This window comes from Rhinopithecus roxellana, chromosome 16 (assembly GCF_007565055.1).
Source record: "Rhinopithecus roxellana isolate Shanxi Qingling chromosome 16, ASM756505v1, whole genome shotgun sequence".
In the NCBI taxonomy this organism is placed as follows: Eukaryota; Metazoa; Chordata; class Mammalia; order Primates; family Cercopithecidae; genus Rhinopithecus; species Rhinopithecus roxellana.
Window position 1 is genome coordinate 106,360,874 of NC_044564.1, and position 14,480 is coordinate 106,375,353.

A 14,480-nucleotide genomic window follows, 5' to 3' on the forward strand; every position below is an offset into this window, starting at 1 on the left:
TCCTTACTGTTCCTTGGAAGCTAGCTCTTGAGAACATACAGAATAGGAGAACTTTTCTTTAATGTCCAAGAGAAGCTTTATGTTGCATCCATAGTTTATGTCAGGAAGAATAAAGAGAAGAGAAAATCATTTAGCAAGTTCTGCAACAACATTGAGTGTATTTAAGAAAATGTTAAATCAGAATAAATGAATTGTCATTAATTGAGAAGTTCAAGGATATTGTATTTCGCTTAACATTGCTTTTTATTTTTCCTCAAATCAGTAGGACTTACGGGTCACAACAGAGTTTGATAATATAGTTTTAAAGAAAGCAAGTTAATTGTTTCTACATCTAAATAAATATTACATATATATTCTTACTCTGTTACACTCTGTTAAATTCTGGTTAATTTAGTTTTGTGAAGTATTTAGCCATTTATCAAGTAGCTCTTTCACATGCCTCATTTAAATTTGTTCTTGTCAGTAATAGACAATTTTGATTTTCATCCTTCTTTCAGTCAAAATAAATTGGTTGCTATTTTCTGTTTTAAAACTTTGGATGCTTAATTGGTAATAATATCATCTATCATAAGCTAGTAACCTCTCTCTAATGAGAGACTTCCTTAACCTTTCCATGGACACTTTTTAAAGCTTTATTTATTTGGTTGTCTCTCCATGTTCTTCGAATATTTCTTAAAATGAGTCCAAACTTCATAAAATTCTAAAAGAAATGTAATCAGAAAACTACAGAGATAATATAAGAATAGTGTCAATTTGAATCTTTACATTGGTTTGATTTTTATTATTTCACATTTATTTATTTTAATTTGATCAGTAAAAGCATATTTATCGTGTACAAAATAATGTCATGAAGCGTATATACATTGTGGAATCCTGAAATCTTGCTAATTGACATAAGCATCTTCTCACATGGTTATCGTTTATGCAATGAAAGCACAACGTTCATTTTCTTAGCATTTTTCAAGAATACGATATATTGTCATTAATTATAGTCACCATGCTGTACAATAGATCTTTTGAACTTATTCCTCCTATCTAGTTATAATTTGGTTCAATTATTATTACATCTCCTATGTACCCAGAAAAATGAAAAAGATAAGAATTAATTCAATCTGGCTTAAAATAAAAGAAAATTGACTTACCAAGTGTGTCTCTTTTGGATTGGAAGTGGGACATCCAACAACCGTAAACATGATTGTGGTTGTTTAAACTTCAGGAAGAAAGATGTAGGCTCATCAGGCGGTAACACATTTTTTTCTTCTCTTTTACTTCTTTTTTTTTTTTTTTTTCCAAAGGAATGCTACATTTACTTGAGAGCAGACTTTCTACAAGCTGTTTAACTTCATTTCATGGCTCCTGTTATTTCTTTAAATCTGTGGATGCAGGTTGAGATTATTTTAAATCTATAGATACAACATCTGTCTCCTTGGATTTTTTAAGCCTTCATTAAACTGTGTGTGTGTCTCCATAGATTTAATGTCATTATCTTCAATATCCTTATCTGAATATTCTTTAAATCTTTCTAGAGATCATTCATTGAATCCTTCATATCCCCAAATTTAAGTATATGTATTCTTCAAGTCTTTCAATGGATCCCTCCTTAATTTTTCTTAACGTATTTCTTATACATTTTTATAAATCTCTTCTGAGTTCTCCTTTGTATCCTTCTTTACTACCTTTTAAAAATTATTTAATTCTTTGAACCCTCTTGTTTTCTCACAAATTAAGTTGCAGACTACCACTATTGTTTCATCAGATATGCTTTTGAATTATTCTTGCAGTGCGAATTCTAATCCAAGGCCTACTTGCCCTTCTTCTTTGCATCCTTTTTTGCATTCTTCTTTTCATCCTTCTTTGCATCCTTCTTTGCATCTTTCTTTTCATCCTTCTTTGCATCAGTAGATTCTTTGTCAGTAACTTTCTTGGCATCTTTCTTGGCATCCTTCTTAGACTCTTTCTTGACATCATCCTTTGAGTCACTGTCTGTACTACTGGGCTTCTTATCTTTCTTACTTTTTTTACTCTCCTTTGCATCTTTCTTGGCATCCTTCTTGGCCTCCTTCGATTCATCACCTTTGTTTGCATCTTTTTTTCCATCCTTATCCTTCTTTCCTTCTGCTTTTACAGCTTCTAATTCTGTGCCTGAATCCTTGCCCTTCTTTGAATCCTTTTTGCCTTTTTTGCTATCTTTCTTTGTACCTCCTTTTTCATCTTCAGATTCTGTTGCCGAGTCTTTGCCTTTCTTTGAATCCTTTTTATCTTTTGTGCTATCTTTCTTTGCAACTCCTTTTTCATCTTCAGATTCTGTTGCTGAGTCTTTGCCTTTCTTTGAATCCATTTTATCTTTTTTGTCATCTTTCTTTGCACCTCCTTCTTCATATTCAGATTCCGTAGCTGAGTCTTTGCCCTTCTCTGCAGCCTTTTTACCCTTTTTGCTATCTTTCTTTGTATCTAGCTTTTCATCTTTTCCTTTCTCTTCATCCTTGCCTTCCTTTGAATCTTTTTTTCCTTGTTTTAATTCTGATTCTGAATCTGTTGTGCCCTTCTGTGTTGTCTTGTCTTCACCTTTTATACCAATCTCTGGGGATAAATATTTAAACATTCCTTAAAATGAGAAAATCCAAACTTGATAAAATTCTAATAGAAACCTAATCAGAAAATTACAGAGATAATACAAAAACAGTAAGTTCTCTCCACCTGCGGCTTTAGAATCCACCTTGGCAGCATGAGTTGGTTTGAGAGGCTGCCTCCTGGCAGCTAAATAAACGGATGGTCTCTCAGAAATTCTCATTAAAGAACGGTGCGTCCATAATGGTTGTCTACGACCTCCTCTAAATTGTTCTTCATCAGTTATCTGAAAGATTGGTTACAATAATGATGAACAACTTGTGGGTGAATAACACAGTTTTTATTAGCATATCCCAAATATATTTTAACTTCAACCGTAAAAAGATTTTAGCTTTTGTTACAAAATGGGGAAGTTTGAGATTTCATCCTTTATTTTATTTTATTTTTTTAAATTTTCATCCCTTTCTTAAACTAGTGAATAATCATGCCTCATTTGGAACTTACTTTCAGTTTATAGGATCTTCATAGTTCCCTCGGGATTTTAGGTTCAAATTGGTAGACTCATGGTGTATCTTCACAATCATAGGAGGCTTTTTTAACTCTATGTTCTTGAGAATTCTTGGAATATCTTGCCCACCTTCTATTTCTAGGTATATCAGAAACTATTCTCTAATATCTAATAGTCTCAGGTTGAGACATATGTCAGTCTGTTTTCATTTTCAGAGTCTCTGGAATTTAGAATGCTACTCATGGATAAAGATAAAAGCCTGAAACTCCTATTGCTTGGCAGACACAAATTGAGTATCATCAGATTGGTAACTGAAATAATGAAATCTATAACAGGGAATGTTAATTTGAGAGAAATTGTGCATTTTGTTTTCAGCTTCGAATTAAATATGTACAAAACTCAATGGCAAAAATAGCTAATCTTTGTACAAATATTAACAAAAATGGAAAAAAAATAAACTCAGCAAGGAAAAAATGAACAAGAACTTTGTTCACAACTAATGGGTTACGTTTTTTAAAATAAACAAGTTAATGATACATTTATTTTGTGAAAACTTTTCTTTGAACATATGCAAATCCCATGTTGACTCCAGAAATATTGGGAAATATTTATTTTCCAATACTCTGGATCCTGAATTCCATATTACATAACTGAGGAAGCATTAAAGGTATAATGTAATCCCATGACTCAAATTAGGGGTTTCTCCAGCTGTAGAACATTTCCTGAATGTTCATACTAACTCTAATATCAGGAACTCCGTATTTTTGTGCTTCTTGGAAACAATTTTTATAGTATGGGGTTACTGAAAAAATAGTTAATGTGAAATAAAAGGGGCAACTGTATACAGTAAAATGCAAATAAAACATATCTACTTTCTTTAAGTGGTAGACATTGAATAACCTCTAACTGTGCTGTTCAATAGGGCATTTCATAGCCACATGTGAATTTACTTTAATTCAATGTGATTTAAATGTAAAATTCAATTCCTCAGTTGCACTAGCCTCATTTCAAGTATTTAATAGCCTCATTGGACTCAGAGATAAATATTCCCATCATTGCAGAAACTTGTTGGTCAGCTTTGATCTATAACACATACAACTATACACGATTTCACAAGCTTACTACTTAGTGATTACTTAAGACTAATTATAATTACTTACTGTGGTTATAATTATTACTAAGTTATTACTTATTACTGATAATTATGTAATCTTTCCAATGCTTACAGGAACCGTATTGTCCCGTATTTGAGAAGGTTTTGATCTCCTTTTGGTTCCTGGCCGTTGTGGTTTGGGAAATAACAGGGCAAAGTGTTGCTGATTCCATGATTTTTTGGTTAATTCACTGACTAAAATAAGGAAGACAAAACACACATTTTGGAGTGAATAGAATTTCATCAGAGCTGAAATGGCATTACGTGCAACATATATCATGTAAATGAATAAACAAGTGATTCAAATTATGACTTCATTTGTTTGGCAATGTTTGCAATTTTCTGTTATCAATGTGAGGAAATAAACATTGATTTTTCTATTTTGAGCAGTTTCACAGATAACTGTGTTAAGTAGTCATTGCAAAACTAACATAGCTATAATATAAATGGAAAGATTCAGTTTTACTGCTTCCTTTTAAATCTGTCTCTTCCAGTCCAGGTATTTGCTTTATGTTTTTCGTTAGCATACAATTTTATTAATAACAGAATATAAGTTAACTGCTTCTGTAGCTCCCATAGTACGTAGCACAATGGCGGCATAAATATTCAGTAAATATATGATTTAATCTAAGTGCTAAGGCTTAAGATCCCCTTAATTAGTAATAACTTTCCAAAGTACAGGAGTAAATGCGGCCGGGCACGGTGGCTCACGCCTGTAATCCCAGCATTTTGGGAGGTTGAGGCGGGCGGATCACGAGGTCAGGAGACCGAGACCATCCTGGCTAACACGGTGAAAACCCGTCTCTACTAAAAATACAAAAAATTAGCTGTGCGGTGGCGGGCGCCTGTAGTCCCAGCTACTCGTGAGGCTGAGGCAGGAGAATGGCATGAACCTGGGAGGCGGAGCTTGCAGTGACCGGAGATCACGCCACTGGGCTCCAGCCTGGGCGACAGAGCGAGACTCTCTGTCCAGAAAAAAAAAAAAAAAAAAAAAAAAAAAAAGAGTAAATTCTATACACCCAAGAATGACATTTTATAGGTAACATATTTTGTAATGGAAATTGACAAAAAGTCTACAGAATGGTGACTGGGTAGGTGAAGTAATCTGGAAACTATAATAGAAATGATTAAAGATATTTAATTTACCAGTGAGACCAAGGAGAGATTTCATCATTGTATTTAGATACATGCAGCATTAATGTGTGGAAATAATAGACATTTCTATGAGTTTTCTAAAGAAAATCGGAACAATGGGAAAAATGTACAGAAGAAAATTATATTTAAACTCAGTATCTGAGGGGAAAGTACTTGATATTTGAAGTTATTCAAAATCAAATGTCTTTGCCTTGTCTAGTAAAGAAATTTGGGGCCAATTATAAGTTGGATATAATCTATCAGGAATGTTGTAGAAGAAATTCCTGACTTACAGGAAATTTCTAAATAACAAGAAGTTATTTATCCAATTTCTACATTGCTTTTCAACTGTAAGATTATCTGTATGAATTCTAACATGTAACTATTTCCGGCTTTCATATACTGAACATATTTACTTAAATTTCTTTGGATTCAAAACAAAGCAAAATATATGTAAAAGGTGTTCACTGTGCCTGTAAGAAAGGTAATTATCAATTTTATTTCATGGCAATGTTTGCTTTATCACTTTGAATGGAGGATAATACTTACCATAAAATTAAGCACACATGTTTTGCAATACATATTGAATGCTTTCTTACCTGGAATGTAATTATCGTATGGCCCAAAGTTTACTCTTTGGCTATTAAAATTAAAAAGAAAGGTTTTAGTTAATTTATATAAAATCACTGTTTTAAATTGTCATTAATATACTTCAGTACTTGCAACCAACAACTAGAGAACTATTCTACAATCTCAGATATCTTTTGTTATATAAGATTACTTCATCTCCAGGATAATAGAGATGAGCAAATGTGTTTTCAAACTACAACAGTACTAAATAATGGTCGGTCAAACAAACTATGTATACATATATGGATCACAAATATATGTATGTATATTTTCAGATGTACAATTTGTTTATATATGTGTGTGTGTAAACCAATTGCACATATGAAAATATACATTTAAAAAATTACAAAGACACAGTTGAATTATTTTTCCCAGTTCATGCTCCAAATTCTCTTGCAATTGAATTTGAAAAAAGGTATCACTTTGTAAACCCTATGCTTATGTAAAAGCATATCCTCAAAATATTCTCAAAACTTCACCAAATCCAAATTATTAAATGGCATATGTGTGCACCCATGAATTTGTGTGTGCATGTGTATATGTCAGTGTGCACCACAAAAATTATAAGGAATTTTATTACTTTTTAAAGAAAATCTGAAAAAAAACTATATTGCAAATTGTTTTCCATTTATAGGTTCCCATTTGTTTTATTACTATCTAAACATGTTTGTTCCCATGAAGGAGTGTTTTACAATCCAATTTTTATTTATTGGTGATGAAGACAAATCCTAAGATCTATTAGAGATACATTATTTTGCATTGTTTCATTTTATTTTGGATACAGAGCCATCCTTGGTCATGAGTGAGTTTGAGGCTTATGTGCTCATATACAAACACACACGTGGTGTTTATTTGACAGTGTGTAAAACCTAAGGTTTAAGCATAGAAAAGCAGTGTTTTGATACCTTGACTAAAGAATGAAGCTAGCAGCATAAAACGTGGCACATTTTTTCATGCTATAAAATTTTGTATTAGCTGAATAATATTTAATGTTTTCACCAATAAGTTATCTAGCCCATCATCTAAAACTGAGTACATGCAACTAAATTACTTGCCCCACCATATCTGAATTTCTAAATTCAGATCCAGTCAAAGTACATTTATATACTACTGAAGAAATGTTGATGTCCAACGATGATTATGAACTGCATTATTCCAAATGCTCTCAAAGAGGAAAGATTTCAAGTTCATGAAATATTTCTAAAATTGAGATTTTCAAAATAGTACATTAGAATTATCTGTTAATTTCTTCTTTAATTTCTAGGACATATTCTTTAATCACCCAGCAACTGAATTTGAAATCAATAATAAAATTATCTAGAAAATATATAAATATTTGAAAAATAAACAGCTCTTTTAAAGAACCAGTGGTCCAAAAGGATCACAATGAAAACCTATTTAAAGAGAAGCAACTTAATAAGATAATATATGAAAATTATAGAATACTGCTTAAAAGTTCATAGAGAATAACTTACAGTTTTAATATTTTATATTATAAAAAATGTTTAAAATCAATGTTTTAAATCTCTCCATTGAAACTAGGAAGATAGTATGAGAAAAGAAGTAGAAGAGGAGTAAGTATGTTCCAACGCATTTTTGAGGCTAGTATAAATAACCCAAATCCCTTTGAGATCAATACTAAAAATGCATATTACAGATGAATAGCCCTCATTAATATAGGCACATAATTTTTTAAAATTTAAAAAATCATACTGACAAACATATAAAATTGCTAATGCATCATGATCATCTGGTTTACTTTCCAGAATGTGAGGTCGCTTTAACGTAACATCAACCAATGCAATCATTCCAATTGACAAAATAAGTAAAAGAAATCATCTGATCATTTCAGTATGTGCAGAATAATTTTTGAAAGAAAGTAGTTATATGCATTCATAATTTAAAATTCTGAGAAAACTAGCAATAGAGAACATAGTCCACAGATGGATAGAATACATCTAGATAATGCCTATTTTAAAAATCAAACTTAATGGAGGAATATTAACTGTCTTTCCTTAAAAATCAAAAACAAGGCAAAGATAAAGCTACTGTATATATTCATTTAAATCCAGATTGTATTTTGTTTCATAAAACAATAAAAGCACTAAAATTGAAAAGGAAGAAGTGAAATTGTCTTTATTTGTAGAGGACACAATTGGGTAAATACGATATCCAGTGACATCTATAATAATAATTGTTAAAGCTGCCAATCAAATGTAATAAGTTTATATGATACAGAGTTTAATGAATTATACTTGTTTAATGATTATATAATAAATAGTTTAAATGAAGTATATTTCTATATACCAGGAAAATTAGATAAAATTCAGGAAAATTAATTAAAACTTGAAATAACACAAAAGCAAATTATACAGAAACAAGTCATTAAAATACATATAAAAGCTGAATAAGTGAATTAAAACTTTTTCTTTAGAAAATAAAGAAAAGGAGGAAAACGAAAGTAAAAGTCCACAGAAAGACATAGACAAAAATGTTCATAGCAATTTTATTCACAATACCCTCAAACTAAAAGCAACTCAGGTGTCCATCAATGAAGGAATGGATAAACTAAGTGTGCTATATAAATGGAATACTTCTCAGCAGTCGAAAGGAATCACTTACTTATATGTGCAATATGGAAACGTTAATGAATACAAAGAAATATTATATTGAAAGAAAAAGTCCAGAAATACCAGCACATACACAGTACAATTTTATTTTATTCATTTCAAAAATAAGCAAAACTCTGTGTGGTAACTGGACAGCCATTGGTCGGAGAAAAGCAAGTTGGATTGACTGGAATCCGTCATAATGTATCTTTTTTGTGTGATCAACGTTTTCTATGTATTTCTTAGTGTTTATGAGTTTAGAGTTAGTGACAGTTCAATAAATTTTAACCTCTTGCATTTTTAGTGAGAATTATTTATAAGAACCAAAACAGCAATAAACCAAATACTCTTGCCCCTACTCACTATGTAAATGTGTGTGATAAGCAATTAAAGCAATGTGATCTTCTGGATTTGATAGCATTTTCCCACTCTTTCTTTAAGTCTGCCTTTACTGGTGAGAGCATCTCTTCCCTTCCATCTCTGCTACAGTCAAGTAATTATCTAGGTCAGGGTGCATTTGCATTCAATTTTTGACATTCTTATTGAAAAACCCCAACAGACTGCCATATTAAAAAATAAACTGTTAGTGTATCCCTTATTTTATTTTTTATTTTGAGATATTTTATATGAATGTAAATGTATTTTCACAATTTTAAATTAAATCCCTAAGATCTAATTTAATGACTTAACCTACGAAGAGGGAAAAATGTGATTATTAAGTCAAAAGGTTGTTGTTGTTGTTTAATAGGACTAATGCTTAAATTAAAGTGTCTGGATGGATATAAGGAAACACAGTAATTAGTGCCTCATATTTACCAAGATTAAATGGAATGTAGAAACTAAAATTCCACCTTCATTTCAAGCTTATATATTCAATCGCTTCAAAATCATTTTCAGTAACTGCGTGTTCTGAGGTAAAGAAGGTTTCCCATTGTCAACCATGTAGAATATAATGTATTTGCAACTTAGAAAACTAGGATTAAGTTTTCTTAAAAGTAGAGACACAAGAGACATGGGGGACTTTATTTCTTAAGAGAAAAATCTATTTCTATTCTACCAGTATAAAAAAAGTTTTTTTTTTTTTAAGGGGTAAACATTTAACCAAGTTTGTTTTTCTGAGTATTTTTCCTTTTAGTCTGAATTACATTTTAATCTAAATACAAAATACACCCATCTTTACTCTTGCCTGTAACTGTATCTCTGCTTCGATGTGTTTTAAAAATATATAGTGGATTCAAAGTCAAAGGATTTAAATGATATGTCTCCCCCAATTACATGTGAGATGTTCATAGACCTCCTGTTTGTATGCATGTTGCCAGATATCTTGCCAGTAGACTAGATTTTTGGAATCTTCATCAGCTGCAGGGAAAAGGAGACCATAAAAGACATGGTAGAAAGTTTTCTAGGAACTGACTGCAGACTGAGCCACTCTTCTTGTATTTGCTAGAGGAGTCTCTGTGTAAAGGCAAGGTCAACTGCCCCAGGATTATTATCTTGCTGAGGAATGACTCTGTGTGTAGTAAGATTCTCTATGGTTCTCTAGCATTTTCTGAAGCAGTGTTTCTTAGCATGGGTTTATTTTGAACTCCTCACCTAGAGAATATTTTGCAATGTCTGAAGACATTTTGGTTGTCACAGTTGTCTGTTTGTATGTGTGTGTGATGATACTGGCATCTAGTTGGTAGAGACCAAGGGTACTGTTAAACATATTATAATGCATCTTACTATGGACAGAGTGCTGGATCTCCCCTAACCCCAGGATGCTCTAATCCTCTATTCCAACAAAAAGTGTTCTAGACTACAATGTGAGTAGTGCCAAGATTGATAAACCCTTCTCTACATCAAGGTGAATCCCTAGACCCGGATAGTAAGAGATGAGTTTAGTAATGCTACTCAATAGAGATAAAAATGTAAAATATGCATTAGATATGAGATCAGGAAGTTAATATTGGAATTTTAAATGTTCATATTTTTAGATACCCTATCTCACACCAAATCTTTGTGATATCCTCTCCTACTTGTTTCAGAAATCTTCGTTCTATTCAACATTAGAAATGGGCTGAGTTGACTAACACAACCTAAATTTGAGGCCAAGGCTAGAAGAGATGAAACTATTAAATGGTGTGGCTCAGGTATGGATAGAGCAAAGGTATTAGAGAAGGAGTAAGTGGGAAGGGAAAAACTGAGTTCAAACAGAAAAATTTTCTTTATCAGATACAAGTTGATAGCCATAGGCACAGAAATGTTAAGTCCAAAACTAAGGCTCTGCCATTCTTAGAAGAATTCAGTGAAAAGACAAATGGAGTTGAAAATTAATTTTCTGCATCTTAAATTTTGTGTATTAAATGAATTGGGAGCTGTCACTTGAACCCAAAGAAACATGCTAATTTGTTATTAAGATTTTTTATGTGTGCTTTTGTGGTTAATGGTGATGCCATTTGATTATGAATTCTATCAGTTTCCTACAAAAACAAGAATGTTTTGGGATTACACTAGAATAACACCATAAAAAATAGCCATAAGACCAAAAAGAGGTTTTTAACCATTGGGGTCAAGTTCTCTGAAAGCTATTTGATGCTCATGATAACAATAATACCATCGATATTTTACAGTGCTTATATATTTTAAAGTAATTAAAATACAGTGTAATTCTGACATATTAGGTGCCAGAACACAGATTACTGCATAGTAGGCATCAAATTACTCAGCTTCTAAAGTAATCATGACAAATGCATTTAAACCTTTACCAAAAATTATACTTTAATGATTGTTTTATAACAAAGTAGGCACCAACATCTATGGAAAGCCTATTTTATTTTCAATATTCATGTTTTATCTTTCCTTTAACAATACTGCTAAATGAAGGCCCACCCATACTTTATATTGCAAAACTCCATTCCTTCACCTTTGTTGCATATCCTCTGTAAAAAGGTTTACAAAATTGAAATGTGTTCTTTACCTACCTTATTTTGACACAGAATAAATTAAGCATAAGTAAGCTACTGTCATATAACTTACTTCTCATGTCTGGATTATCTGCTTTACATTACGAAATACTTTCACATACTCAATATTTTGCAAGAGGGATACAATTAGTATTCAGCTGGTCGTATTTGGATAGAGCTGTCCCATTTTTAGTAAAGGTTAATACTGCGATATATGCCTCCTCTAAAATTCAGTCACATTCCTCAGTCACTATTACATACACAAAAATTATTCACAGAAATTTCCAAGTGGTTCCCTGACTGAAAATCATGAATTATTTTATTTTATATCACCAAAAATACAATGTGACAAAAAAACAAGTAAGACTAACAGTAAAAAAACAAACAAAAAAACAAACCTGCACATTATGCACACGTACGCTAGAACTTAAAGTATAATTTAAAAAAAAATAATAATAATAAATAAATAAAATAAATATAGGATTATAATACCTGTATCAAGAGTGTTCATAATCCTTACATAAAAAAAAAAAAGCCAGGTATCTATTTTACTGAAATGCATGCACTAACGATATCTTAAATAAAAAAAAAAAAATCTATTATGTCGCTTGAGAATCTTTGTCTGCTTAAACACATTATCTTTTGCTTATGAATGGCACAATAATAATATAATTAACATCTCTTCACACTAAATAAATTAAATGTAAAGCTAACGAGTATTTCAGTTATTTTAAAACATAAAATGTGACTTACAATCTTGGGAGAGACATTTTCCCCACCTATGACTTGCCAGGACTTAAGTATTGTAAGTTCAAACTGGTGATGTTGAAAGGTGACATCATAAAGAAGCCAAGAGCACTTGGAATTAAAGGGGTAAAACAAAAGGAGACACTTGTGTTTTATGTTCTCTAAAATTCTAAGATTAATATTTACTTTCACTTATTATTAGTGACTAAATATAGCTAGGAGTTTTAAAAGTAATCAATTGATTTTACATTTTAATAAAATATTTGCTTTATTTTTTTCATGTAGTTGTAACTTATTGACTGATAGGGAAAAAAGGTAAGTCTAAACATTTATCTCTGAGAATCAGCTGCAATCCTGAATTCCGTTTCATTCCTGTAACATTTGTTAAATCATTTGCAAAACTTTACATGTCTTTCTCTCATTTTAAACTTATTGTTTGCTCATACACAAAATATTTTAAACAAAGCTATATGCTTTTTTAAACTTATAAACATATTGATATATCTGAGATAGTACATTTTTATTAAACTCACGATCTTACCCCATTAGTAAATGAATACTAGTACTATATAGAGAGGCATTTAAACATGTTGCTCTCGTTTAGCTCTTTTTAAAATGTCTTCACTATTTTTTGTCTTAAGAAATAATTTTATTAAATATCAGCTACTATAAAATGTAAACTACAAAAATATTAGTAGTTTGACTGAAAGTTTCTAACCGATCTTACACAATGATAAATTATACAGGCACTGGAGCTGGGATGGGAGCCTTCCATAATTTGGATTTCTATGATTACTTCCCTATCTGACCTAAGGAGAATATCGACAGAAGTTTTCCTGAAAAGTGATGGTTTAATAACTAAAGTATAATTTCTAATTCTATAATATTTTGTTGAGCATTTTATAGTCTATAGTGGCTTATAAAAATATTAATGTCTAATGCATTTACTCTATCATCATACATTAAAATCTAAATCATGACTGGGCAACCAGCAATACTTGCCTTCTGCATTATCATCTCTTTAATTAATCTCTTATTGTCATTCTTAATTAAATGTGTATGATCTAGTAATATCTTAGAGAGCCAATGATGTTTTTATAATGAGCATGTGTCAGTCTTCTATTACTACATAACAAATTATTACAGATTTAGTGACATAAAGCAATACTCATTTTTAATCTCATAATTTTATAATTCCAAAGCTTACAGGTTTAACTAGGTCCTCTGCTTAGGGTCTCACAAGACTGAAATCAAATTGTTGGCTGAACTATGTCTTACCTGGAGACTCAAAGAAGGAATCAGTGTCTAAGCACATTTCAACCGGTGGAATTTAATTCTCTGTGGCTGTAGTTCTGATATCTCTGTTTTCTTCCTGCTGTTAGCTGTGAGCTGCTTTCTGCTCTTAGAAACTGCCTAATTTCCTTCTCAAATACCATCCCCCTACATCTTCAAACCTGAAATATTTCAGAGTCCTTATAGTTAAATCAGTCTTATCTTTTTTCAGCCTTCCTAACCACTCTCAGTTGAGGAAAAACTTTGTTTCCTAAATGGCTCAAATGGTTGGATTCAACCAACCTAGATACTGTCTTTATCTTACGGATCAATTGTACTTCATAATGTAGCATATTAGCGGAATGCTATCTCCTGTTATTCACAAATTCTACTCACACTCCGAAGGAATGGTTGTTGGGAGCCTTTCTTAAAATTTTGATACAACATATCCAATGTTAAGACGAAAAGTCTATTCTAGAATATGAGGAATAATACAAATATATGAAAATATATCAGTCATATATTTATATATATTAACCATATAAATATATATTTATATATATTAACCATATAAATATATATTTATATATATTAACCATATAAATATATATTTTTATATATTAACCATATAAATATATATTTATATATATATACACACACACACACATTATATCTTTAGATATTGTTAATGTCTATCCAGCATCGGCACTATAATCCTATATTAATGTTTTTGTGATGGTTTTTAAGCTTAGAAATCATGTCTTCAAACATAAATATTCTACTTTATAAATGTATATATACACATGTTTTTAGTGCTTTATAGAGTGTATACTTACTTGTATGCATTAATTCATTTTTCCTATAATAGCAATGTAAAGGTTAGGGGAGGTGGTCCTTGAACAAGATATATTTCC

The 14,480-nt window shown here is 31.2% G+C and overlaps 1 protein-coding gene across 1 annotated transcript; it reads right to left on the reverse strand.

The window, feature by feature from the left end:
• Nucleotides 1-1,801: 1,801 nt before the first annotated feature.
• CYLC2 (cylicin 2) lies at nucleotides 1,802-12,317 on the reverse strand. The gene is made up of 5 exons (XM_010379137.2): nucleotides 12,301-12,317; nucleotides 5,963-6,003; nucleotides 4,303-4,424; nucleotides 2,698-2,854; nucleotides 1,802-2,580 (listed from the first exon to the last, which is right to left on the reverse strand). The coding sequence occupies exons 1-5, from the start codon at nucleotides 12,315-12,317 to the stop codon at nucleotides 1,802-1,804; spliced, it is 1,116 nt and encodes a 371-aa protein (XP_010377439.2).
• Between the last annotated feature and the right edge of the window lie 2,163 nt (nucleotides 12,318-14,480).

Excerpts from the sequence above, each read along its gene's own strand:
- CYLC2 (XM_010379137.2), bottom strand. Across the intron at positions 4,425-5,962 it reads ATACGATAATTACATTCCAG|TCAGTGAATTAACCAAAAAA; the intron begins GTAAGAAAGCAT and ends TCCTTATTTTAG. Across the intron at positions 2,581-2,697 it reads GGTGGATTCTAAAGCCGCAG|AGATTGGTATAAAAGGTGAA; the intron begins GTGGAGAGAACT and ends ATTTATCCCCAG.